Raw genomic sequence first — 26,939 nt, forward strand, 5'->3', positions numbered from 1 at the left:
AAAATGCCACTTGCAGCAAATCATGACATGGGTGGAACTTTTAGAAGAGTTGAGAAATTTCTAAAAGGGAACTCTAAACCTGACCCCTAATGCCAGTCCACCAACCGTAAAGATAATCTGCTCAATTTACAATAACACTTCCATCCATCTTTCTTTGAAACTTAAATTTCAGGTCTCCCAAAATGCAATTTCCCATCCCTCACGTTTGCACGCTGAATCAGCACTGGTCACTCTCCACGTTAGATTTTGAATTCTACTTGGCACAGCAGATTGGGAGCATCCTGAATAAATAGGGAATGACTTGTAGCCTCAGCCCTGTGGATGATGGAATCTCCCCATTGGTGACCAGCCATCGTAAGCATACAGGATGTATCATATTCATCGTCCAGCGTCAGCTCCTCTTCAGGCATTGCAACAATTTTTTGCATTTTGTCATAGGGGTTCTGTTCTGGTGCCCACTACCTTCTACAGATATTTTCTTCGAACTCATCTCCCAGTCTGATACAGTCTGAAAATGGCAGGTTATGCTTGTATGCAGCATGTCATTTTACAATCATCTTTACATGCACGTCTTCCATAATGAGAGTGCCCGATACTACGTGCAGATTTCTAACTACAGCCTAACCATTGCACAGGAAAAACTCAGCAGCTATAGAATTTGATTCATATTCGAGTGTTTAGTTTTATCAAACCATAGCTTTAGCTATGCCTTTTGTGGGCTGTGGGTGTTAGTTTCTCAAAAGCTTCAGCATGTAATTTCAGTTCATTTTCTCAATCCTTAACATACGCTGCCACTCAGGCATTCTACCAAGTTCAAGTGCTCCTTATTTGCTAGACCTGCATGGGTTATCAGCAACTGTCATAATATCACCCAAACCAAAAGACCTAACTATATTTTGAGGTCTTTTACAAAATGAAAAGCGAGCTATAGCCTCTGGATACATTACCTTCAAACCATTTACAATTCATTCACCTTTTAACTCTAAGCGTTTCTGTCCAATTCAATTTCACATCCATACAAACCATACACCAACATCCCTTAAACAGATTATGGTCACAAAATTCAAATAGATTAGATCAAACCCTCTATGCTGGCAGCTCCTTTGAAATGACTAGCTATTGAATTTGTTAAACACAATTTAACTATATCAAATCTACACTGGTTAGCCTCAATGATTTTATTTCTTGACAAATGGTCAATTTAATCTCTCATTTTTTGTTTTGTCTACAAACATAAATCTTAACCATCAATTCCTTCTTAAAGAGACACTGCACAATCTATACGCATAATCTGAATATTTAATTAAAATGCCAAGAAAAATTACTTGCAAATTATAGCAACAGACAAGGACGTATGGGGACCAGAACCCAGTGACTTTTCCATCTTGATTGCCAATTCAAACGAATTCACTTCCTACACCTACCTCCATGAATTACACCTTCACCTTCATGACCATTTCGGAAAAAAACTGGCCCAAATAAAGATATCAGCCCTTTCGCCTATCACAATTCTTCTCGCCTCAGCCATTATGTTTACTTTTCAATGTGAAAAGCCAAATATTTCCTCTTACCACTATCGTAGAAAGTTTCCCATAACTTCGCTCATCTATATTGTCTAATGGCAGGGCTTTCCAATTCTGAAGCAGTATAGTTTCCCAGAGCTCCAAATAGGTAACATAACTTGCAAAGCCTCTTTCAATACAATTCAAAAGAAAACAGTGGATGTGGCCTAATTTTAAGACCCGTTCCCTGCTCTGAAAAATCCAGTGATCTTTGGTTTTTAAAAACCATACTGTATAAACAATTTTACTGCCCCCTTAGTTGTCCAGGCCCTCCTCACCTCTCTTCCCCTTCCCTCACCTCAGAAGATATACATTACCTGGATCCCAGGAAACCTGGAGATAGCCAAAATTCATAGAATTAGAAATGGAATATCCTTTATTGTCACATAAGCAACAAGTGTAATCCTGAATTAATTCTTCACATCAGCTGTCTCATTCAAAAACTGCAGACAAATTCCTGTACAAACAAACATGCTAAGTAATTCATTTTCACAACGGAATGCAAAAATAAGATCAGAACACACACACTAAGCTAGGAGGCATCTTCCTTGATAGCTGGTGGAAAATAAGCGTCAGTTTTGCTGAGTAAATCTCGTTCTGACATTTTTAAAAAAGTTACGCTTGGAACAACAAATTGGATGACATCTTCACTTTTCATCTTGATCTGGACTTCAGGTTGCAATGAACAAACATGAGCACTACAGGTATTAGAAAGCATGATTTTAGAAATAACACATCACGTCGAACAAAGCTACTGGAAAAACAACAGTTAGTAGCTGGAAGTTCATTTGGAATTTCAACAAAACTGGTGGAATTATTACACAAGATTTAGGCTCATAGGTTTGTTGACAAATTAAAATGACTGACAAACTTCAATTCCGTAACAAAAGCTAAGGCAATGAACAGAAAATATAATCTATGTGAAAAATATCCTAACTTATGCTTTGAGCAAATTTGGTAGTTTGGGCAGGTTATGCTTAGTAAGCTTAAAGAGACAGGGATCATACGTGTAAAACAGGCGAAGGTTTAGCATAAATGAAATGACAATGAAAGCAGACAATGTGATGCAGTCATACATAATGGTGCACTGGTTAAGTGAGAACAAGTCACAAGCATGAAGGCAACTTTGGAAGGTAGTCACCCCTACTTTAAAAGTACAAAAATGCATTAGAACAAAAGATAACAGTAAATTGCCAAGCCTTGTAGAAAGTTAAGTAAAAAAGACTGAACTCATACAAGTGGGAACACATTTGGCACTGGTCTTCAAAATAAATCAAGAATACAGGTAAACAAGATTAACTTGTCAATGTTGGAAGACGTCCACAAATTCAAAACTAATTTGGTAAGGCTATGGATGTATCTTTGATTAATTCTGATGATGAGTTAACTGACACTTCCAGCTTGATCATACTCTCGACAAGAAGAATTGAATAAATAACTGAAGGGTAAAAATCCATGAAGTTAAAATGAAAAAGGGTAAAAACCCCAAGATAAAACATACTTGGCTCTGGATGAAATGAACTTGATGAAACAAACTGTCTTTTCCTTCACCCCCACGCCAAGGCTGCCCTCTAACAGTCCAGCCATTTGCCATGAACTACTAGAATACTGCAACATACACTTTAACTTTTAGAATTCTAATTAGTTACTTATTGCAGAGAAATAGGCCGTTCAACTAACAGAGTCCACACCTGCTCATTGTGGAAAACTCCTTGGCCAATGTAGCCTTGCAAATTCCTTCAAGTGCCCACCCTACTTTTTGTAAATTTTTCCCAAAAATTCCACAAGAGTTTACAGAACATCAAAATACATATATCCTCTTCCTACTACTAATTGCTACCATTATCAAAACATATGGCCCAACAGCAAACATACCCAACAGAAAAGCCCTTAAATCATTTGACTACTCTAATGCTGACACAAGAAATAAAAAAGGAGCGAAAGAGTGAGCAAGAGGAGGGAGGTAAAGGAAGAAAATGGGAGAACGACATAGAAATGCCATTAAGCTACAAATCTTTCCATGGTAAATACAAAACACTAGCTACAGTTTGCTTATTTGATTGGAGATTTTAAGGACTGATTCAACAATTAAAGGAACTTAGTACTGAACCATCATGAAGGAAATAAGATCAAAGTTGTTCAGAACTTCGCATTGCTAGTAACGTTTTTTTAAGCCAAGAACTTCAAAGCCTCTTTCTACCAAAACTTGAAGTAGAAACTCAACAATCCTTCCAACCGTATTACCTACCTGCCTAAAAATGGTAAGCAACTAAAATTGGGGATTATAATCTTCAAAAAATTCAACAGATGCTGCTCAGAAATGAGCAACAGTACAGTAGAACAAAGATACAATTAGGGTAGTAAATGAATACATTACAATAGAAAAAGAGTGCTGAGAACTTTATTTGCATTCTTAGGTGTGTATTGGAAGGTATGCCAGGCAAGTCAAAACAAACCAGAGGGCATCAAGCTCAAAAGGTGGGTTTATATTTGATTTACTTTTCCTGCAAGATAGGCACGTTTTCCTGGGATAATCAAATGTCCCATTCTACAGATACAAATCATTCCAGTTTGATGGGGTCAATGGTTTCAAATATTTCAAACTACCAAAAACACAATACGCCATATCCTTAAAAGCGAACACAGCATGGTATTGTTAATTAACCTGGAATCCACCTATTACATGTCCAAAACTTAAGTCCATTCCACATTCCAACAAACTCAAATGCAAACCCACCTATTTCCTACATTGCTCCTACCTACTTTATTTAAAAAACCAAATACATCAGCATAAAGCCTTCAGCAATAGAAAATAAAAACACACGAGCCATTTGAGATTCCAATTTTACTGTCTGTAATCACTTTAAAAAAAAACAAAATAATCACAAAATACGAAGTTGTTCCAGAAGTCTGTTTCATTGGAAATTCTGCTAGAGTAGCTAAACAAATATCAAAATAGTAACATCTCAATGAGAGTGTGTCCAAATTCTTTGCGACTTGTGCATTACATTATGTACATTGTGGATTACTGAAACATATCATGCACATTTACCAAATACATCCAACAGGAAGTTTAAAATAATATTCGAAACAGTAAATTACTAAAGACCTAAGTACTAAAGCTCATTACAATGATACAATCTGCAAAAATACTCGAGGCAATTTTAAGTGGAATGGCTAAAGACTACTGTATTTTCATGTCTGTAATTAGTATCTACGACGTTTAGCTGAACCATACTCTCCTTGATTTCCACGGGGAAACCCAGCAGGGCTGCCAACCATCGGTGCGCCCAAGTTATTTGCTTGACCATCCATATTTCCAGGAACAAATCGATCATTGGGCTATTAATTTAGTTAAATTATGTATGATTGGATATTAGTGTTCATTGCAAGTCCCACGTAGATTTAGCAATAGCAGGTTGAGAATCCCCCATTGGAACGATGAAAGTCAGCAGAATCCAGAAGTACCGATAAAAAAAGGGAAAGGGGTAATCGTATTAGACTTACAAGGTAACAGCAAAGTTAGGGAAACAAATTAATACCTTCCTCTTGCCATGAGCACATAGTATTTACTAGAACTGTCAAAATTAATTGAAAATTTATGTAAAATGAAAACAAATTTAGAAGAGAAAGAGAAGACGACCACCCTTTCAAATCGGTCAGGCAGATGGACACTCACTCAATCATGAACACACACACACACACACACCAACATGCATACATACATACATTCGGTGAGAGCGTATCACTTTTACTGAATGACGTGCTTCAGGGCAATTTTGTAACTTCAATTCACTGTGCTATCAGAGTAACATACAAGTTTTGGTGATTTTAAAACAGTAGACATGACAGCTTTACACCACATATAAGCTTCTCCTATACTCCGTAGTTAGAGATTGCTCAATTGTTTCTATAACTCCATTTCTGCAAGTGCACTGGATCGATTTCAACGTCTCAGTTCTTAAGCAAGTGCAATAGTCAGAGTACATTCTTGATAAACTATACCACAGGAGTCAATATCAAAAAGGGACAAGGGGAGAAAACTGGATCTAACAGTAAAATTATTCCTCAGATTGCTTGCATATTCACTTTCAATGTTACGTGATAAATGCATGGAATGAATATGGGCTACAACAGTACACGTACATTCCAGTATATTTTAAAGGGACTAAATCATAAAGCTCCTATTGAAATCCAACACTAATAAGATTACACACTTCGAATAAAAAAAAAAACACAATTTGATTTCATCACAAGCTGCATGAATGCTTCCAACTGATATTTCCACTGAGGAGAGGGTCAGTGGTATTTATTATTGATTATGACCTGGACCCCAACTTTGCTTCTCTTCAGATGCTGCCTGACCTGACTTTTGACCTCATACCTTCATTTCAGATTACCAGCATATGCAATATTTTGCCACTGTATCAGCTGTGATACCCTGCACATCTGCATAATTTATTAACTGTTCAGGACAAAGTAATGACCTCATGAACAAAGGCAGCACAGCAGCTCAGTGGTTAGCACTGCTGCCTCACAGTGCCAGGGATCCAGGTTTGATTCCAACCTTAGGTGACAGACTGTGTGGCGTCTGCACAAACTCCCCAAATCGGAGTGGGTTTCCTCCCACAGTCTTTAGAATTCAGTTTAGATGGATTGGCCATGCAAATATTGCTGTAGTGTCCAGTGATGTGCAGGCGAGGAGAATTCGCCCCAGGGAATGCAGGGTTGCAGGTTTACAGGGGTGGGGGTGGGTGTGGTCCTCTTTGGAGGGTCAGTACGAACTCAATGGGCCCAAACGGCCTGCTTCCACATTGTAGGGACTCTATGAATTCTAGGAAAAGAACTTGGAGGGCTGAGAACGAATATATTAGTCAGTGCCACCAGTGACGAAATTTGAATGACAGCAGACTCAGCAACACTAGGCAAGAGAAGAAAGAATGCCAAGCGTGGAGACATTTCACTACTGAATATGCCGCAGTTGAGAAATCACGACTCTGCACGAAAACACAATTCATTCGGGTGCATTATGGGCGAGAGTTGAACCTACACAAATACATTTAAAGTTTGTTCTCAGCTTAGCCTTCAGAACATTACATCAAATGAACAAAATTAACTTGAGCAAAAGCTCAGCTTTCAACATTTTCAATCCACTTAAGTATATACTGCAGTCAAAATCAAAGTTTCTGAAGTTCTAATTATCTCAAGACAAGAACACCCCCTAAACTTTGAAGGTAACTGGAATGTGCGTAATTCCTTTTGAACACCATTGTGCTCCAATTTTTTAAAAAGTAAACAGCAGAATTTTATGACAATGATCCCACCAATTACCTTCAGTGCTATTTATAAAATGTAATTTCCATCAAAATACAACAACTAATCTATCAAATCTGCAGCTTGCTTCAAGAGTGAACACACTACAGTATTCAAGAAATACTCAAAGATAGATTTCCCTTTGCCCTTCAAAGAGAAGATGAGTCAGGGTTGGTAAACGTGTTGTATTCATCCTTTTTTGATCATTTTGGACAGGAAATGGAAAAAGTATGTAGGAAGGTAGAACACTGTAACAATTCTAAACTGTATAATTATATTTAGCTAAGTGGGTTAACTAAAGAATAAACAATTCCAATTATGAACAATTTTTCAAACCCTGTCAGATGTGCGTACAGATGATGGGGATAATGAGTAAAATTAAACATTGCTGAGAGACCCTTTCCCATCGTAATTATTTAATTTAAATCAGCTAGGTCCACTCATGAATGGTCACTCATATAACAAAAAAAAAGCACATAACTGATACCCAAATAATCATATCATGGTATTTTCAGGTTTAAACAGAATACTGAAAATTCTAAGGCAGGATTGCAAGTTGGAACAATTCACCCACAGCTTAAAAGCAAATGCTGTAATTGCAGGCACATATCAATTACAGATATTCTATAAGTAATATGGAAATAAAAACAAAAATATTGCTCCAAGTGTGGCATTGAGAATAACGATTGGGGAAACGATTACCGCAAAATTCAACCACGTTAACGTCCAACTGGGATCCTTTTGTAACACCATTAAATTGATGAAACACAGATTTCCGTTCATATGAGAGTAAACCATCCACGTGTAAGCAGACGCTAATTTCACTTCTCTCTATCCACACCACCTCCTTTTAAAAGATTCAGTTAAGCAATGGAAGTAACATGCACAAAATCTATTGCAATGTCTGAGCAAACTAGGAAAAATTAGACATCTAGAGTAACAACTAACTTTTTTTCATGTTTTTGAAATTGTGTGAGAGAAAGACTGGAAATGTAGTTATATTTTAAGCAATATGTTTTATCTGTAGACCTACACCAACTGCCCAAGCATGAAACCATCCAGCCTGTTTATAGCCAGAAGGCAATTAGCAATCTCTTTTATTCCATATAGAAACACTTCATAATATTGATCAAAACATTTGGCATCGCAAGCACCCGCAATGCTATCTGCACATCATGTACAATGCTTACTGTTACTTCAGTAACAATTCCCCATGAAACTACAAACCATCAGTTTGGGAATAATGCCATTGCTGCAGAAATCCAAGCACTACCTAGTTAAAAAATAAGTACAGGCTAGTACTAAACAAAAATAGGAAAATTTAAATGCACAAGTTTATCCAGATTTCTGGTTGGCCTCATTTCACCCACCAATTTCAATGTTATCATATTACACTGACGGAGTATGGTAAGTTCCATCAATATTAGGGAAGTGACATCTGAAACAATAAAAACAGCTCTAGGTCATGTAGTCCAAAATGACTGAAAAACTGCTTACAAGTGTGCAACTACTAATGCTGTAACTGTGTTCTGTAACACCGAGGAAAACAGTCAACAGATGAGATAACAATACTGGGTAAATAGTCAGCCTGGACCATTTTAATAATCCAGTGAACATCTGGACCTTGCCACATCGATTTATTTCAATTCACATGCCCACATCAAAGTGACTGCACCAAATATATTTTTAAACTCGAGGAATATGCTACCTGATATTCCTTAGGTAACCTTCACTCTACTCACCCCAATATGATAAAGACCATGTCACAATTAAGACACTGAATGTGTTTGCATACCAGCTAAAAATAACATTTCCTGCAGGTCACCTAATTTAGAAGGAACTGATTTTATAGCAATATTCTTCCAAAAACTTGAGTTCATTTTCAACAATTTGCCTATGATAGATGGTGAAATCATCAAGTGCTGATTCATGAATGCTTCTACTCAGAAATAATTTCTAGAATGGGAAGGTACATACAGCTGGCAAAAACTGCACAAAAGTACAATAATGTTACTTTGGCTGCCCCACCACCCACAGTCATCGCAGAAATTCTCAAAACATAAACTTATTCTCAGGTGGAAATACAAGTCAATTACAGAAATGATCATACAATCCAACGTAAAAATGGGCTCACAAGGACAGATGAAAGTTTTTGGAAAGAATGGATCGAGTGATCTGGTGGGAAGTTAGGTAGGTAGGATCTTCTTAAATTGACTGTTGGGCCAAACAAGCTTTGCAAGCTTCTAAAATACATTTTATTTACACATGTTAACACAGTGGTGCACTGGCACAAACACTATTACAATAGCATCATAAAAAGTGACGCAGATATCCATGTTCCAACTGTATCCTTCATTCCAGTACAGAATCTTGGCCTTTATTCACTATATACATGAGTAAATAGTTTGGCATATTCTTTGTTTAAGAACACAAGTGACACTGCTTTTGGAATGTTGGAAAATCAAATGAGAACCTGCTTGCCAATTATGTAATTGCTACGCTAAATCAGGTCCTGCAGCACTGGATATCAAGTTAGGATCAAATGTATTCTTCAAGTGAAGAGGGATATTTGGACATGGGAGCATAGATGTGATTCAAGTCCCATTTGATATACTGATTTTCTCTCTTCCCATTATAAATTCCATCTCAAATATGAAAACAGGAAATGCCTACAATAAACTTAGCACAATGCAATTACAACTTCTTTCCAGTGGTGGAGCTCTAACACCTTCACTGGTAGACAGCATGTAATTTCAACCTGATGAGTTTTTAAAAGATTAGCATGACAAATCTGGACACAAGTATAATGGAAAGAGTCGATAGAAATTACACACAATATTTTTGCTGTATTAAGATATATTCAGTAAGTCACAATTACAGACTTCAAGCAACAGTATGTACAATAACTGAAACACACTGTATCAAAGATTACAGAAGAAATAACTTGCTCTCAATATAACTGTGGAGACTTAAAACAGACAAGTCTACACAAAACCAAACAAATGGAGTACAAACTCAATTTATGAATAATCCCCCAGCAGTTTGTTTTGAGTTGTTGACTTTCACTCATTTAAACTGTTAAGTTTCTTCCTCAGCATTTTCCAGAAGTCTGTATTCATACCTTCCCCTTAGGTTTTCTTGCACTTTGCTATCCATTCCTGCATCTCATTTTGACCACTGTCTGCAAACCAAGTTCATTCTTTTACTGAACCTCCTGTGTTAACCAGTTACGCAGAAGTTGGTCCAGTAGGGAACTTGTCATAATTGATCCTGATCTACTCCAGAAAGCAAGTGGAGGTAAAGAGGTAAATTGAGAAATCAATTAGGAGCCTGGTAATCTGATCAGATGTCAATAAAAATTAAAATAGAACTTCACAGAAAAACCATCAGCAATAAAGTTCCTGGCAAGAAAATACATTCAAATCACAAGTACTTCTACTTTCCCAAAGAAAGTGCACCATTTTGATAGCGATTTGCCAAGTCCAAAAACTTGTGTAGTATACAATGCTTCATTTGGAGTAGGAAGGTCTCACATAAAATTATTCCAGTACATACTTATTAATGTCACTGAATATTCAATACAGTGGCACTACACTACTGCTGAATGCTGCATTTGTCAGCTTGAGAAACTGCACTAAGTCCCTAAAAACAGTTACTGTGCAATACAGAACTAAGTGGAGTGTGTAAAAAATCCAAGTTATTAGTTTATATAGCATTCAGCATAATAAACACATTGTAGAATTTAGCATACTTCAACTTGATTACAAAATAGCAAAGTCAAAAATATTCTACGATTTCATGCTCTCAGGACTTACTGTGGTACTCTGCATTGTTGTGTCAAGGACCTAACTGACAAGTTGACATGGAGGAAAAGAAACTACCACACAAACCAAATCACCAAATGGAAAAATATGTACAATTGATCAGCACAATTTATATATTTCAGTTAAAGGGGGCACCCAAAGAAGCTCTACACCACATGTATAAGGAGTAAGAATGTCATGAGAATGAAACCAAAGGGTGTACCCAAATTCAACACACGTTTACAATCTCTCAAGACCCCACACTAGCATGCCAAAGATTAGGAGAAAACATGCTTAAAATTTCAAATTCATGGTTCCCTCATCTGACGCTTACTGTGCTAGGCTGGCATTACATTTGTAAGGATATTTTAATACATTACCATTCCCATATTGTTTTCTGGCATTTGGCTGCCCAGGTTCCCAGGTGGCCCTTGTGGAGGTGGTGCGCTGGTATTCACGGTTGGCCTGTTCATTCCCATAAGTGGCTGAGGTACTTGGTTTGCAGAGGCTGATAAGTACAACATTTCAAAATATTGACTAATGGTTATCTCACATTTGCTGTTCATCCACTTAAGTACTTACCCTCCCAAAACAAACAACTGTTCCATCAACTCAAGCAAAAAAATTGATTCCCATTCCTAACAGAAATTTTACATAACTTGCAATTTCAAACAAAATACAACTGTCTAAGCCTGATCTTACATATTGCATTTTTCTTTTTTTCAGGGAGAGGTTTTCTCCTAAACACAATACAATCACAGACATATATTCTGGATGTTGCCCACAAAGTAAATAGCAAACATTATGCCAACAGTAACATTAATAAAATCATTACAATTTGAAATTGCATACCTGCTTTAAGATTTGTAAAATCAGCTGCAGTTAGACCCACTGAAATGAATAGAGACAGGAAATGATAAGTTTCATGAAAATTCGAAGGAATGCCTTGTCCAACAAACTGTCAAAAATCCCTTCAGTGCAGATCTTTCAGATATGGTGTATCAATGTTTCTTTACAATTCAAATTAGAAAACCTACAAAAGTGGATAGACCTGATCTAAAACTTGAAGTTCTAAATTGCAGTAAGGCCAAATTTGACAGTATAAGGAAAGAACTTTCAAAAGTTGATTGGTAGAGGCCATTCACAGGTAAAAGGGTGGTTAGAAAGTGGGAGACCTTCAAAAATGAAATAATGAGAGTCCAAAGACAATATGCTCCTATTAAAAAAATAAGAGCAAGGCTGGTAGGTGTAGGGAATGCAGCATGGCTAGAGAAGTTGAGGCTTTGGTCAAGAAAAAGGAGACATATAGCAGGTATAGTCAACTGGGATCGAGTGAATCCCTCGAGGAGTATAAGGCAGTAGGAAAAACCTAAAATGGAAATCAGCATGGCAAAAAGGGGACTTGAGACAGCTTTGGGCAAATAGGGTTAAGGAGAATCCAAAAAGATTCTACAAATACATTAGGTGCAAAAGACTAACTAGAGAGAAAATAGGGCCCCTTAAAGATCAACAAGACCATCTCTGTGTGGAACTGCAGGAGATGGACAAGAGTACTTACTGTGGAGAAGGATACAGAAGTCAGAGAACTTGGATAAATCCCCAAGGCCCGATCAGGCGTATCCCAGAACTTTGTGGGAAACTTGGGAAGCGATTGCATCACCCCTTTACCAAGATATTTGTATCATCAATAGCCACAGGTGAGGTTCTGGAAGATTACAGGTTGGCTAATGTGGTGCCACTATTTAAGAAAGGTGGTGAGAAAAAGCCAGAGAACTGCAGACCGGTGAGCTTGATGTCAGCGGTGGCTATGTTGTTGGAGGGGATTTGGAGGGACAGGATCTACATGTATTTTCAAAAGCAAAGACTGATTAGGGATAGTCAACATGGCTTTGTGCGGGGGAAATCATGTCTCACTGACTTGATTGAAACTTCTGAAGTAACAAAGGCAGCAAAGCAGTGGACATTGTCAACATGTACTTCGACAAAACGTTTGACTAGATTCCACATGGTCGACTAGCGAGCAACGTCAGATCACGTGGAATAGAAGGAGAGCTAGCCATTTGGATACAAAATTGGCTTGAAAGTAGGAGACAGAGGGTGGACAAAGCCCTGTTTTTCAGACTGGAAGCCTATGACCAGAGGTATGCCACAAGGATCAGTGCTGGGTCCACTGCTTTTTGTCATTTATATAAATGATTAGTAAATTTGCAGGTAACACCAAACTTGGTGGCGCAGTGGATAGTAAAGATTATCTCAGAGTACAAATGGATCATGATCAGATGGGCTGAGGAGTCGTAGATGGAGTTTCATTTCGATAAATTCGAGGTGAGGCATTTCGAATAGACAAATCAGGTCAAGACTTATACACGTAATGGGAGTGCTGCCGAACCAAGAGACCTTGGGGTGCAGGTTCATATTTCTTTGGAAGTGGAGTCACAGGCAGACAGGGTAGTGAAGGCAGCATCGGTACACTTACCTTTATTGGTCAGTGCATTAAGTATAGGAGTTGGGATGTTATGTTGCAGCTGTACAGGACATTGGTGAGGCCACTTTTAGAATACTGCATTCAGTTCTGGTCTCCCTGCTATAGAAAGGATGTTGCTAAACCTGAAAGGGTGCAGCAATGATTTAGAAGATGTAGCTGGAGTTACAGGCCGAACTGGCTGGAGGTATTTTCCCTGGAGCATCAGAAGACTGAGGGAGGTGACCTTATAGAGATGTACAAGATCAGGACGGGCACGGATAGGGCAAATAAACAAGGTCTTTTCCTAGGGTAAGGGAGTCTAAAAACACAGAGGGCATAGATTTAAGCTGAAGGGGGAAAAGATTTAAAAGGGACCTAAGGGGCAATATTTTTACAGAGGGTGGCACGTGTATGGAATGAGCTGCCAGAGGAGGTAGTGGAGGCTGGTACAATTCTAACATATACAAGTTATCTAGATGGGTATATGAATAGGAAGGGTTGAGGGGGATCTGGGCCAAATGCTGGTAAATGGAACTAGATTAACTTAGGTTTTTTGGTCAGCATGGATGAGTTGGACTGAAGGGTCTGTTTCCATGCTGTACAGCTCTACGATTATGCTGAGGAAGAGATGACTCTCTATTCATTCCCCATTCACATTTACAGTCTTATATTTTTAAAAATGCTATTACAGATACTAAGATCTGTTGAAATTCATCAGTTTGTCATTCAATAAAAATGCTGCTCCAGCAGCACTTACACATTAACTGTTCAGAAATTTTCTTTCCTACAAAAGAAAATATCACATTTTTCATTTGTGGCAGAACACCCAATGAGTGAACATTAAAATAGCATCAAAAATGAGACAGGACCAAAAGCGCATGATATATATAATTAGTTTCAATTTTAGCTTCACTTCTATTTCAACACTACAGAAGGCTGCAAGGAGGAAGTGGTGGATTCGGGCACAGTTACAACATTTAAAAGATATTTGAATAGGAAAGGTTTAGAGAGATATGGACCAACAGCAGATAGGTGGGACTAGTTTACTTTGGGATTGTGATCAGCACAGACTGGTTGGACCAAACGGTCTGGTTCTGTGCTGTATGATTCCATGACTCTGACAACTTCAACTAGAAAAATTTTGAATGTCAACATTTCCCTTTTACTCAAATTATAGCATCAACATTTGATGAAATTACCTAAAGACTACACAACTTGAAATGTAATCCAAATTCACAGGTTAAAAATAACACTACACAATAGCATAAAAATAGGCTTTAACACCACTTAATTCAGCACTGAAAGACAGTTATGCTTTCCTGAGCCAAGAACAGTTATCATTCCAATCCACTACAAATGTTAACAGCAGGTAGAGTATCCTCATCTAAAATGAGGCTCACAATATAGCAAAGTTCGCAAGGCCTTGTAGTAAGCAAGCATAAGATCCCAAAATTTTGAGGGTACTACAACCAGAACAATGGAATACATGGATCAATGAGTCATTCATGTTTGCTTTAGTAGAGAAAAATTTGACTCATTGCTGTTGCTAAAGGGGTAAATTTCGACCCAAATAAATCTATCACACAACAATTCTTTTTATAATCATATAGCAATAATAAAAATCACGACTTCGTAGTATAACAAAACATAGACACAACCTCACTTTTATAAAATGACTGATGGTCCGGACAGTGTTCAGACCATTTCAGGTCTTAACAGATTTTAGGTGAGTAAAGTTCATGAACAAGAGATAACTGGACCACTAACTTGATACACCTTTTAGCACACGTTCTACCTTGTTTAAAAAAATCATTCCTTCAAATATATTCATAACAAAGCATGCGGAAATTGGTGCAGCAGAAACATTTGGTTTAAAGAAGTTTCTTTGCACTAAGAGGTTAAACTGGAGTCTCAAAATTCACGAGCATTGCAGCACCACCTTCTGGAAAGAATTCCAATGCAACTAGTTTAGCTGGACAATTACAAATATTAATTTACAATTTTGATATACAAGCAAAAATGCAACTAAACATGAGCTATTATAGACAAGTGTAAACAGTTAGTGCTACTTTCAGAAAATGATTTTCATGTCCCAATCCATGTTAATCAAGTTACACATCCTCAAATCAGTCTAAGTCACTGATATGTATGAAAAGCACTGGTCCAAGAAACAAGCCCAGGGCACTCACCACACACCTTCCTCAAGTGCAGACAAGTTCACTCCTACAATTAATATCACACAATTAACTTTGTATTCAGTGCCACTGTCCCTTTCCTTGCTTGGGCTTGAATTTTGCTGGCAAGCCTATTACATAGCACAGAGCAGAAGATCTTCTGGAGGTCAATGTTATGCCTTCACTTTTGAATCTTTCACTAATCTCATACAATCAGATTTATGAAATAACTATATGCTGGCTTTCCTCGATTAATCCAAATTTTATCCAAGAAACTGAATTTTCTCTTTGTTGCTCAAAAACCTTCCCACTGACATTAAACTGCTGGCATAATTGTTGGGCTTTATTCTTGCCTTCTTTTGAATAAGGATTTAAACACTGGCAGTTCTCCTGTCATTTGGCACCACCCAACATATCAGAGGGAAGACTGAAAGACTATGGCCAAAACCTCTGAAACTTCCACAATCTACAATACACTCCATCCATGCCTGGTGGCCTCTCCTTTCAAGTTCAGTCAGCCTTACTATTACTCCCTCCAAATACTTTTGACCGTCCTGGATCTCAACTACATGCTGTGACCTCAGCAATTTCTTCCTTGGTAAAGACAGATGTACTAATTTAGTTTTTCCATTATGTATGATGTTCCGTGCATTGATTTCTATTTGGATCCTGATTGGGTCATCCTCCTTCTTGCCATGCTTTTATTGTTTATGCGCCTTTGGAACATTTGGATTCCCACTTCCTTCAGCAGATCTCAAATTTCTAAATTCAGCCTAGTCCCTACGTCTGTCAACATGCGGCATTCATGAGATGGCACTCTTAACTCTTAGTATTTTCTCTCGCTCCTTTGTCAAAGAATCTCCACCTTAGTTTCACCTCATGAGGTGAAACTATCTCTGAACTGCTTCCAGTACAGGCACACCCACAGTAAAATCAAAAAAGTTGCATCATATTGTAGGTGCAGTGTCACCAAATTGCAGCAGAAAGTTGGAGCAAGACTTCAACTTTTACAATGTTCCTTTTGCAAAATGGTCAACATCCAATTTAGCTTAATTACTTGCTATACCCGAATGCTAACTTCATGTTTCATAAGCAAAGACAACCAGATCACTCCCATGACACAAAATTCTTAAGGCTCTAATTAAACAGTTCCTAATTTTACTGCCAAAATAACACTACATATGCCACGTTTCTGACCAGAAATTTAACCAATCCGTCTGCAGCCTCATTGTGTTTTCCCAACAACTAGCTTCGCTATACATTCCGGCATCAAATGCAAGTTGGCTAAAATACTGTTAGTCCCTACATTCAAGGCTTCAACATAAACCCTAAACGGTAGGGATCCCAGCACTGACCGTTGGGAGCTAAATTTCTGCCTTGGATTTGCAAACTCTTTCAATGCATCAAGCAGAACAGCAAGCCATCTTATGCATATATAGCAACACCACCAGCTGCAAGTTCCACATCAAGCAAGATACCATTGTGATTTGCAACTATATTCACATTCCTATAAAGTACTGAATCAAAATCCTGGAACACCTTCCACAACAGGACAGTGGTGACAGCCCACCACCACTGCCAAGGGCAATTCACTCCTGGAATGCAGGTGTTGATAGCATGGCCAGCATTCATTCCTCATTCCCAAAAGCCCTGGAGAAGGCAGTGGTGAGTTGCTTCTTAAACTGCTGCAGTACTTGGGCTATAGAAACCCTACAATTCTATTCGGAAAGGAGTTCAAGGATGTTGACCCAGTGACAGTCAAGGGGTAAGCAACGTAACATGAAGTCAGAACGATGCATGGTTTAAGAGGTGAACCTGTAAATCATGACATTACCATTTATCTGGCAATCGTGTCGTTCCGGGTCATAAAAGTCACAGGTTTAGTAGATGGTGTCAAAGTAGCTTTGGTGAGTCACTGCAATGCATCCTTAGATGGTACACGCTCTAGCCAGCGCGTCAGCAGTGAAGGGAGTCAATGCTGAATGTGGTTAATGCAGTGCCATTCAAGGGAGCTGCTTTGTCATGGATGGTCTGATTTCTTCAATACTGTTTAGACTACTCTGATTCAGCTAAGCTTTCCCACCCAGGATAGCAGAACCATGCTGGCCTAGCCAGCAATGTCAGCATCCCATAAAATTAGAAAAGAATCTGAGACACAAGAAAATTACATAGCATTCAAATTCACATAATGTGTGCGCATCTTACCTGGCATGGCCATTCCACTCCTTTGGGCAATTTCTTCCATTCTCATATTTTCTCTCTAAACAAAAATTAAATTCACATGCACAATTAAAATTAATATAGCCAATGCTCTTTCGCCCACTTCTGAAAATGCTGTGATATGCCTGGGTTATATGCCCATGACTTGCCATTACCTTGGTGGTCTGCCAGTTATATCTATAATCAGTGAATTGCCCTCAAAACAGTTTAAACATTTAAAGAAACATGACATGGGTGATCCAACTACCTTTATCAAACACGTTGACCAGCACATATTGCATGTGCAAACTTAGTTGTGTCAACACCACAAATACTTATTGAACAATTTCAACATTCCTGCTTAGTTCTTTTGTGTCGGTATAGTGACCACAGATGTCTTACAAATTTATCAGGCTTTTGATTTCAAGAGCTCTGTAAAAGCCTTCAAGCCAAAAACAGATGTCTGCCTCACACTCCATCAGAAAGAAAACCAGCCGGATGAAATTTCTAACTCAAGCAAAACATAACCTAGGTGCAAGTGACCACCTACTAAAACTGAGGATTGCCAAGGTCATCACCTAAAGCCAAAAAAAACTAAGGAAGTCACTTAATTCCATGCTTGTGGATTAGATTAGATTAGATTAGACTCTTGATCCAGAGAACTTGTTCCTTTCTTTCCTTGTATCCTAGCCATATCTACAGAACTGACAAGCCTACTTGTGAATACACACTTTTGAATTTTAAGGGATGATAGCTTGCTTGCACCTTAGTAACTAATCTTGTTTTGCTACTGTGCAAGGATAAGTTTACGATAATATTTTGTTCTCTTGTTAATTGATGAAACCTGGAGTTTTTTTTTTAAATTCAGTGGTCAGTCAGCCAAGTTAACTAAGTTTGGTGCTTGATTTGGTTTTAATTTCCACATATTGTTACAAATGTATAACAGTGGGCTTGACACCTACACACTAGCTGCCTTTAAAGAGGTCAGCGTTGCAAGGTTTTGGAGGGCATTATTTGCTAGCCCAAACCCACTTTAATTTAGTTCCCTCCCTGCTTCCCTACTCTCCCCTGTATTTGTTACTATTACACTGTTCCAGGTAAGTAGCACTCGTTAACTGTTCTTTTAATTTGTAACATAAATGATTTGGTGGTGGTAAAAACAAACACCCATGTGTAATAGCGTCTCTGAGCAAGAGACAAAAAAAAGTGGGGTTTGATTTTCAGCGCACAATTTCCATCAGTATAGTGACATAACCTTATCACTTCTTAGGAGGCCATCTACTGCAGGCATGTTTGTGCTTATCCTTCCAGGAGTATACAAAAAGTGAGCCTCAACCTTGGCCTGTGTGTGTTTGTGCCTGACGTTATACTGTATGGACGAGCATTACTGAAGATAAAGGAAGGAACAGATACTGAATACTGCCACGCAGCCATAAAAATGCTTTTTGGCAATCAACCAGCAAAGTCAAGAATCTCAAATGAACGTTCAAATACCAAAATCAATGGTATTGGTAACATCCCATGATGGCCACAACATTTTCTGTACTTTGCATAAAAATTGATAAATCACTTGTTTAAATGTGTTATTTTGATAAGCCATGTGTTCACGTGCTGCGTTATTATTTTTTCTCTCATTAAACACGATCAACATACTCTTTTGTTAACTCACAAAGGCCTGGGTAAATTGACTTCTTTTAAAACATAAATTCATTATTTGGGAGAAGGTTATCCAAAGAAAGGAGCCCTTTGTAAGTGAATTTTGTTTCAGCCAACCAAGGGGACGGCTGAATAAAAGGAGGAGAGCTGATCTATCCCTATTCACCTCGGAGGTGAATTTGGGTTATGTGGAACCTTAACAAATTGGGGAACATTGCTTGATGACTTGATGCCAGGTACAAATCGTAATCACTTCCACAAGTGTGTTATAATGACCTCAATATTCTACTAGGCTACCCATTGCATTGTTGCTCACCGATATCATTTCAGAACACCTACATTTTCAGTGAAGTTCCCTCGGAATCCCTCCTGTTGCCTTCTCATCATTTCTTCTTTTTCACGCTGACGCAAAAGCATTTCCTCCTCGCGTCTTCTGCGCTCCTCTTCTTGCCTAAAAGATTAAAAACAACTAAGATTTTTGAAGCTTCTGTTGCAATTCTTTTCCAAATTAATAATTAAATAGTTCACCTATATACAGCATTAGATAAAGCCAACACTGGAATAAAACTGCACTTAAATTTCCACCACAACATTCCCAGTCCATGGAATCTTCATTTTGCCTAATAGTATCTCAAGCAGTTTTATACTTGGGGACTTTAGTGCATGGTACATATTTTATCCAACTAAAAATTGCAGAAAACCACAAAAAATGAAAGCCATCAAACTCGCGCTTCAGTTAACCCTTAATAGTGAGATCCTGGGTTTTCCACGTTTTTCCCATATCTTTTATGGGGGGTGGGGGGGATCATCCAATTCTCTTACTAAAAGACTCATCATATCGTCTGCTTCAGTTACCATCAAACCTTTTCGAACAGCAACAGTTTAAGCAGCACACCGCCACCTTCAAGGGTGATTAAACATAGTGACAAATGGTAGCCTATGGCAACAAACTCCAGTTAACAAATTTAAAAAAGCCCAATTTCAAACAAATGGATTAGTGATCACAGAGTTCCCTACCGAATTTCTATCAAATAATGCTCAATATTCAAGTGCTGGATGGCAAAGAGCATTTTAATGGTTCAAAACTGTACTTATTCAACAACAGAACAAGAAGTCAGTGCCACTGACCTCATTATGTTTACACAACTTTACTGCCATCACTCAGCACTCAAATCACCCTCCACAGTGCTTACTTATTGCCAGGAACCTTGTCAAATATATTAAATCCATCAACACAAGCTAATTTTTCCAGTTAGCCCCTCCACAAGTGCACCAGTTTTAAAAGACAGAAGAAATTTAGTCAAGATATGTTTGACTTGAGTTTACACATTTTTAGAAACATACAGAAAGTGACAGGACAGAAGATCATTCCTCCATCATACCCTTGAGCTAGTCATTCTTACCCTCCACCTGTGGGTGCAGGCACAAAGTATTTTCTAAAAATACATTCATGGGACGTGGACATCGCCGGCTGGCGATCATTTTATTGGCCATCCCTAGTTGCCCTTGAGAAGGTGGTGGTGAGCTGCCTTCTTGAACCGCTGCAGTCCACCTGCTGCGGGTTGACCGACAATGCCATTAGGGAGTGAATTCCAGGATTTTTGACCCAACGACAGTGAAGGAACAGCGATATATTTCCAAGTCAGGATGGTGAATGGTTTGGAGGAGAACTTGCAGTTGCTGGTGCTCCCTATGTACCTGCTGCCCTTGTCCATCTCAAAGGAAGTGGTCGTGGGCTTGGACTTAGAAGGTGCTGTTGCAGGATCTTTGGTGAATTTCTGCAGTGCATCTTCTGATAGTACACACTGCTGGTACTGAATATCAGTGGTGGAGGGAATGAAAGCTTGTAGATGTGGTGCCCATCAAGCAGACTTTGTTCTAGATGGTATCAAGCTGAAGTATTGGACCTGCACCCATCCAAGCAAATGTGGAGTTTCCATGATGTAGATGATGGACAGGCTTTGCAGAATCAGGAGGTAAGTTACTCAATCGTGTTCTTAGCCCTCAACCTGTTCTTGGAGGAGCACTTTTAATGTAGCTTGTCCAGGTAAGCTTCTGATCAATGGTAGCCACAAGAATGTTGATATTGGTGTGTTCTCTGATGTAAAAACATTTAATGTCAAGGGGCTGTGATTAGATAGTCTCTTACCTGGCACCGTGCAGCGTGAACATTACTTGCCACTTCTCAGCCCAAGCCTGGATATTTTCCGATCTGGTTGCATTTGAACATGGACTGCTTCAGTATCCGAGGAGTCGCAAATGGTGCTGAACATTGCAAAATCATTGGTGAACATCCCCACTTCTGGCCTTATGACGGCGGGAAGGCCATTGATGAAGTACCTGATGATGGTTAGGCTAAGACACTACCCCGAGGAACTCCTGCAGAAATGTCTGATCTCCAACCATCTTCCCTTGAGCCAGATGAGTTTCCAACCAACCCAATGATTCCAGTTTTGCTAGCAAGGACATCACAGGAACTGCAGTAACTTTGAGAAACACTAAAAAAATTATATTCTTTTGACCAGTGCCCCTAAAATGGAAACTTGCACATGATCAACTCCTTGCAAAGTCTGTACAGGTTGCAAGGGGTCTGCAGACTCTAATTAAGAATATTTCCTCTAAATCAGTTACACCAGAAACTTCAGTTAACAGTGAAAATTTCCTTTTGACTATTGTTGTGTTTCATTTCCCAATAGAACCATCTTTATTCCAATCCTTTTGCATAGCTTTCAAATAACAACATAATTACGTTTAAATTTAAATTTAAATTCTACTTGATCAATGGTTTTAAGTAACAAACCAGCAACATTTTCAGGAATATACACAAAATTCTTCACGTCCTAACCAAAGTCTTGTACAAACTCACCATTTGCCTGTTTAAGGCAACTCCCTTGGGGAAAAACTGCCATCTTGCATCTCCAGCTTTTAAAGTCTCTATGTCTGCTAGGTCTCTATTCCTCCATGGAGGAATAACGCCTAGAAAATTATTTTTTCTCACCCGTCTCAAGAACATTAAAATTGCTCAGTGAGCCTTTCCGCTCCTTCCACCCTAGTTCATGAACGAAACGTGTTAGGAAGTTGCACATCAAAGTACTATTTAAGAATGGCAGAAGGAAACTAGGTAAATGCAGGCATTTCAGTCTAACATTTAATAGCAAAAAAAATTACAGTATCGACCAGTAAACATAGTCAGTATGGTTAACTATCCACCCTGTCCTCATTGTTCCACCTTGCCTATCTCAACTTAGCTGCTGTTCATCTGTGGCTTTTGTTATCTCTCAGTTTGATTACAATCAGCTCCTGCTGATTTTGCACACTGTCCAGAAAACCTGACACTACCAAAACTCTGCTGTTGATGTGTTAACTTGCAACAAGATCCATTTAACACCAACACCACTCCCAACTACACAAAAACCCAAATACTGGTTTTCAAAATTGTCCCTGAACTTGTCCTGCTCCTCCATCTATTTGTCATCTTTTCCAACCCTAAAACACTCCAAGAAATGTGAACTGGCCTCTTCTGCATTCCCAATTCAATCGATGCCCATATGTTCAGCTGTCTGGGTCCCAAACTCTGGAATTCTCTTCCAACAGTTCTCCACTTTGCTGCTTGTCTTTGTACCATCAGAAATGCAAGGTCAACAGGTAGAAGTATACAATTGCAAAACAATGACAAATTAAGTAAACCTGCCAGTTTTGCTAAATGCAGGAAAATACGATTGCATACAAATTGGATGACATAAAAAAGGATAAAGGGAACTTTCACAATAATGGAAAGCTACAAACAATGGCAATCCAACAGAGACCTACTGATCTAAGTCCACAGATCATTAAAATGGTTAAAAACAAACACACCATTTTAAAAAAAAAAGTAGGCTATCAAAAAGGAGGCCAGAACATAAGTGGCCTAAAATCACTCCACATTCATATGAAGCGCAGGTCTCAAGTATTATGAGCAACTGTGTGCCAGAGCTCAGGAGGACCATACAGGCCTTAGAGGAAATGCAGGATTTTTCAACCAGAATATATCCTCTACAAGTTAAGAAAAAAAACAGTATTGTAATACAAGGAAATTTAATAAAATTAGAAGTAATTGAAACAAGATTCAATTCTTCAAATGTACTGAAATGGAAGACTGTGAACATACGCAATGGCCCTAATATAGTACCCGTTATCTGCCAGAATATGTAATGTGCAGAAATTTTGGTTTGGGCACTTATTTAAGAGAATAGTGCAAGATAGTACATGTTCTTTACCTCAATTCTATTTGTTTACGCTTTTGCAGTTCTTGATTGTGCAATTCTTCCATGCGCCTCAATTCCTCTTGACGTCTCATTAAATCTGGTGACAAAAACAAATCAATTCAATTCCATGTTTTAAAGAGAAAATTTAGCTGCAAAAATTTAGTTTTAACACAAGAGCCACATATTGCAAATATTGAAAGGAAGACATTGTTACATCTTCAATGAGTGAAATCTGCAGCTTGACTTAGGTACACTTTCAAGAATTTCCAAAACGGATGTATAAGTAATTCAATTCGGGTCGATTTCTCTGGCGTGGCACAGGCTGAAGGAAGATTTGAAAAAAGCCTATAAAATTGAGATGCATAGATAGTGTTGACGGTCAGAATCTTTTTCTCCCAAGTTGAAACATCTAATATTAGGGGGGCATGCATTATATGTGGAAAGTTCAAAGGAGTGTGAGGGGGAAGGGTTTTTTCCCCCAAACACAGAGTGGGAGCCAAGGATGTTGATGAAGGCACAAACAACAGGAGCATTTAGGGACTTTTGGATAAGCACATGAATACGCAAGAAATGGAGGGATAAGGACCAAGGGCAGGCAGAAGAGATTAGTTTCGTTTGACGTCATGTTCAGCGCATCATCATGGGCTGAAAGGCCCGTTCTTGTCCTGTACAGTTCTACATTTTGATTCAAATCCCTCTAACTGTACCCAGAACATACACTGAACAGTGCAAAACTCCTTTGGATTTGCAGTACTGGTGTGCAAATATCAGGCATAGCAAACATCTGTGTTCTAAAGAGTCATTGTCTCCCAAGTTTAACCGCTTTTTCTCCACAGATTGCTGCTAGACTCCAGCAATTTCTGTTTTTGTGTGTTTCAGATCTACAACATCCACGATTCTTTTAATTACTGCAGAACATTTTGGCTTGTTATCTATCCCCCATCAAAAGTTTCAGCCCACAGAAATAGAAGCAAAATGGTACAATTTCCAAAGAAGTACAACAACAGAGAACTATGGACTTATCTGTATAAAACTTAACCATTACAACAAGAAAAACAAACCAGCATATAGGATCATTGACTGTATTAAAAAGGAGTGACGTGCAAAAGCAACAAATCTTTCACCATTTTGTTGTGTTTTATTTACCAGCGGTCAATTCTGAAGTGACACGTGAGGAATGATGTCAAAGCCTTAGAGTGTAGAAAAGTAAATGCCTTCAGACAAGCAGCAGAAATAAAAACTATATTCTTCTCAACTCACCTTGTCTCATTAGCATGACTTGGTGCTCATGACGTGCAGCTTCCAGTTCTACTTCCAGTTTCTCTCGCGCTTCCTTCACATTTCTATCAACTTGCTCCTGCTGCTGCTTCTCCATCTCAAGCAGAGCCTTCCACCTCATGGCATATTCATATTCAAATGACCCATGCTGTGCAAATCTGGGCGGCTGCTCCCGTTCCCTTAAAAATCATACAACAGTTAATGAGTAGTAGGATTGACGGCAAGAGGCTAATGCATCCTCCATTGCATTCCCTATGTAAGGTAGTTCAAATAAATGTCAATATATTATTCAAGTAAAAAGCCCTGCCAATTTGGCAATAAAAGGTCCATGGCGATCAAATTAATGTGGCAAGCTTAGAGGTAGCACCCAAAGTGGTTTGGTCTACTCAGGTTGCCAACTGTTGAGCAATTCAGCAATTTCATTCCAATGTTCAAGTTAACATACAATATAGAAAACCAATTATGACCATAAACAAAAGACTGAAGATAAACATCTTTTACCCTTACAGATTATTCTCCCCTGTGTCACCAACTCAAAAACTTAAACATCGCACATGAGCTCTTTACCTTCCTGTTCTTAACTAAGAACTAACTCTATGGAAGAGTTTAATCAAAACAAGATAGACCAGATGTTTTAATCAATCATACTTATTCCTCTAAGAAAAGAATTTTTCAGATAATTTTGGCAACGTTAAAGCTTAACGAAGACCTCTTTCTGCACTACTGCTCCGTACCAGGCCGTAGTCAATGTAACCCAACTGGGCTTTTTCTTTGGAATCAAATGTCAAACAGAAGTTGCAATTACAAAGGCCATAAAGTGTTTAGATTCAGAGTCATCAAGAGAAACTGTCACAACAGCTGTTGGCTGTTAAGAATTGAACTGCCAGATACAAACTTGTTCAACTATCCAAATAGCCAATACAATTAACTCATTTTCAGTGGCAAGTAGTAATCGACCATCGTTTTGATGGCAAGCAACATGCAAGCACTATTCAAGGCATAAAAGATTCTTAACTGTCAGGGTGTTTCCCATCCTACGAGAATGCAGGATAAGATGGCAGTGTCTCAGAATAAAGGGGCACCAATTTAAGACTGAGACTATGACTTAATTTAGAACGCCCCCATAAAGAAATGGCATTCCAAGTGTACCTTCATCAAATGGATTATAGCGGTTTAAAGCAGCAACCCAGCACGCCACCTTCTCAAGGGCAACTAAAGATGGGCAATAAATGCTGGCACAGGCAGTGGTGCCCACATCCCATTAGTGAATTTCAAAAATAGCAATACCCATTCTAGAAAATGAACTTATGGTAACAAGTTTGTTTAGCAGATTAAATCACTCAACCAGCCAAACACTACATAGGTTTTCCAACTTATTTACCTTCTTTTATTTTACAAAGTGCTCCACTAATGTACGTTCACTCTTATTTGGCTTTAGAATAATCTAACTCCAGAGAAATTTTAAAAATAGGAAGAGAATAGGAACGCGAACTCTTAAAAAGAAACCAGTCAACGCGTACTTATGATAATGCTGATTTTTCTGGACCAGTTTTTCTTGAAGTCCATCTTCATCATCATACTGATCAAAAGGTTCAACAGTCACAGGTCTTGGAAAACTAAAAAAAAAAGTGGAAAATATTCAATGACAGAACAGTTGGAACAGGAAGTTTTGAGCAAACAGAACATTTTACAATGTAGTACATCACACCGATTTTTCAAAGTCATAACATTTCACTTCACTATGCATTAACTATAAATGTGTAGTTTCTTGCCTATGGAAAGACACGGTCTTATTTTATTAAGGCCCTATCGCCCGGGAACATTTAGTGTTTTAGCATTAGAAATTAAATCAAAATTTACCAACAACAGCAGCTCTTTACCCATCCCAATGACTAAAACCAATTTTATACAGTAACATTAGTAGCTGAGGAAGCAATATCACAAGAATGGTTACAGTACTTGGGGTAGGGCTGGAGGTTGGGATGGATTCTTTTCCTAATTTACAGCTTTGAGAGGGTATGACTGGTCAAAGTATTGCCAGCCATGGAAAAGCAATCTTCAACATAATTGAAGAAAACGGGGAAGCTCAAGTTCACAGAAACAATGCACTTCAAAGGGTGTTCATCAGATGTTTAAGAATTTTTGAATTATATGTCTCAAAAAAATCTGAGCAGAATCGCTCAGACTCAAAAACAATACAGCAACATCTGCTCGGAATTCTCTCACTTCCATAGGTGCCCCAGAAA

The 26,939-nt window shown here is 38.5% G+C and overlaps 1 protein-coding gene across 5 annotated transcripts in view; it reads right to left on the bottom strand.

Moving 5' to 3' along the window:
- LOC109927730 (paraspeckle component 1-like) overlaps positions 1-26,939 on the bottom strand; it is a 191,104-nt gene that overhangs the window by 147,671 nt on the left and 16,494 nt on the right. For 2 of the 5 annotated variants that reach the window (XM_048605286.1, XM_020527732.2), the window contains exons 4-11: positions 26,214-26,309; positions 24,676-24,872; positions 23,428-23,512; positions 19,511-19,622; positions 17,522-17,576; positions 11,531-11,569; positions 11,059-11,186; positions 3,948-4,904 (exon numbers count right to left, since the gene is read on the bottom strand). In XM_048605286.1, coding sequence (XP_048461243.1) covers positions 4,770-4,904; positions 11,059-11,186; positions 11,531-11,569; positions 17,522-17,576; positions 19,511-19,622; positions 23,428-23,512; positions 24,676-24,872; positions 26,214-26,309 — 847 coding nt within the window. In that variant the 3' untranslated portion in view covers positions 3,948-4,769. Of the gene's footprint in view, positions 1-3,947; positions 4,905-9,107; positions 10,151-11,058; positions 11,187-11,530; positions 11,570-17,521; positions 17,577-19,510; positions 19,623-23,427; positions 23,513-24,675; positions 24,873-26,213; positions 26,310-26,939 lie in introns of those variants that run through there. The other 3 variants (XR_007263669.1, XR_007263668.1, XM_020527734.2) reach the window with 2 other exon arrangements.

The sequence above is a fragment of the Rhincodon typus genome, chromosome 14 (assembly GCF_021869965.1).
Source record: "Rhincodon typus isolate 14 chromosome 14, sRhiTyp1.1, whole genome shotgun sequence".
Lineage (NCBI taxonomy): Eukaryota > Metazoa > Chordata > Chondrichthyes > Orectolobiformes > Rhincodontidae > Rhincodon > Rhincodon typus.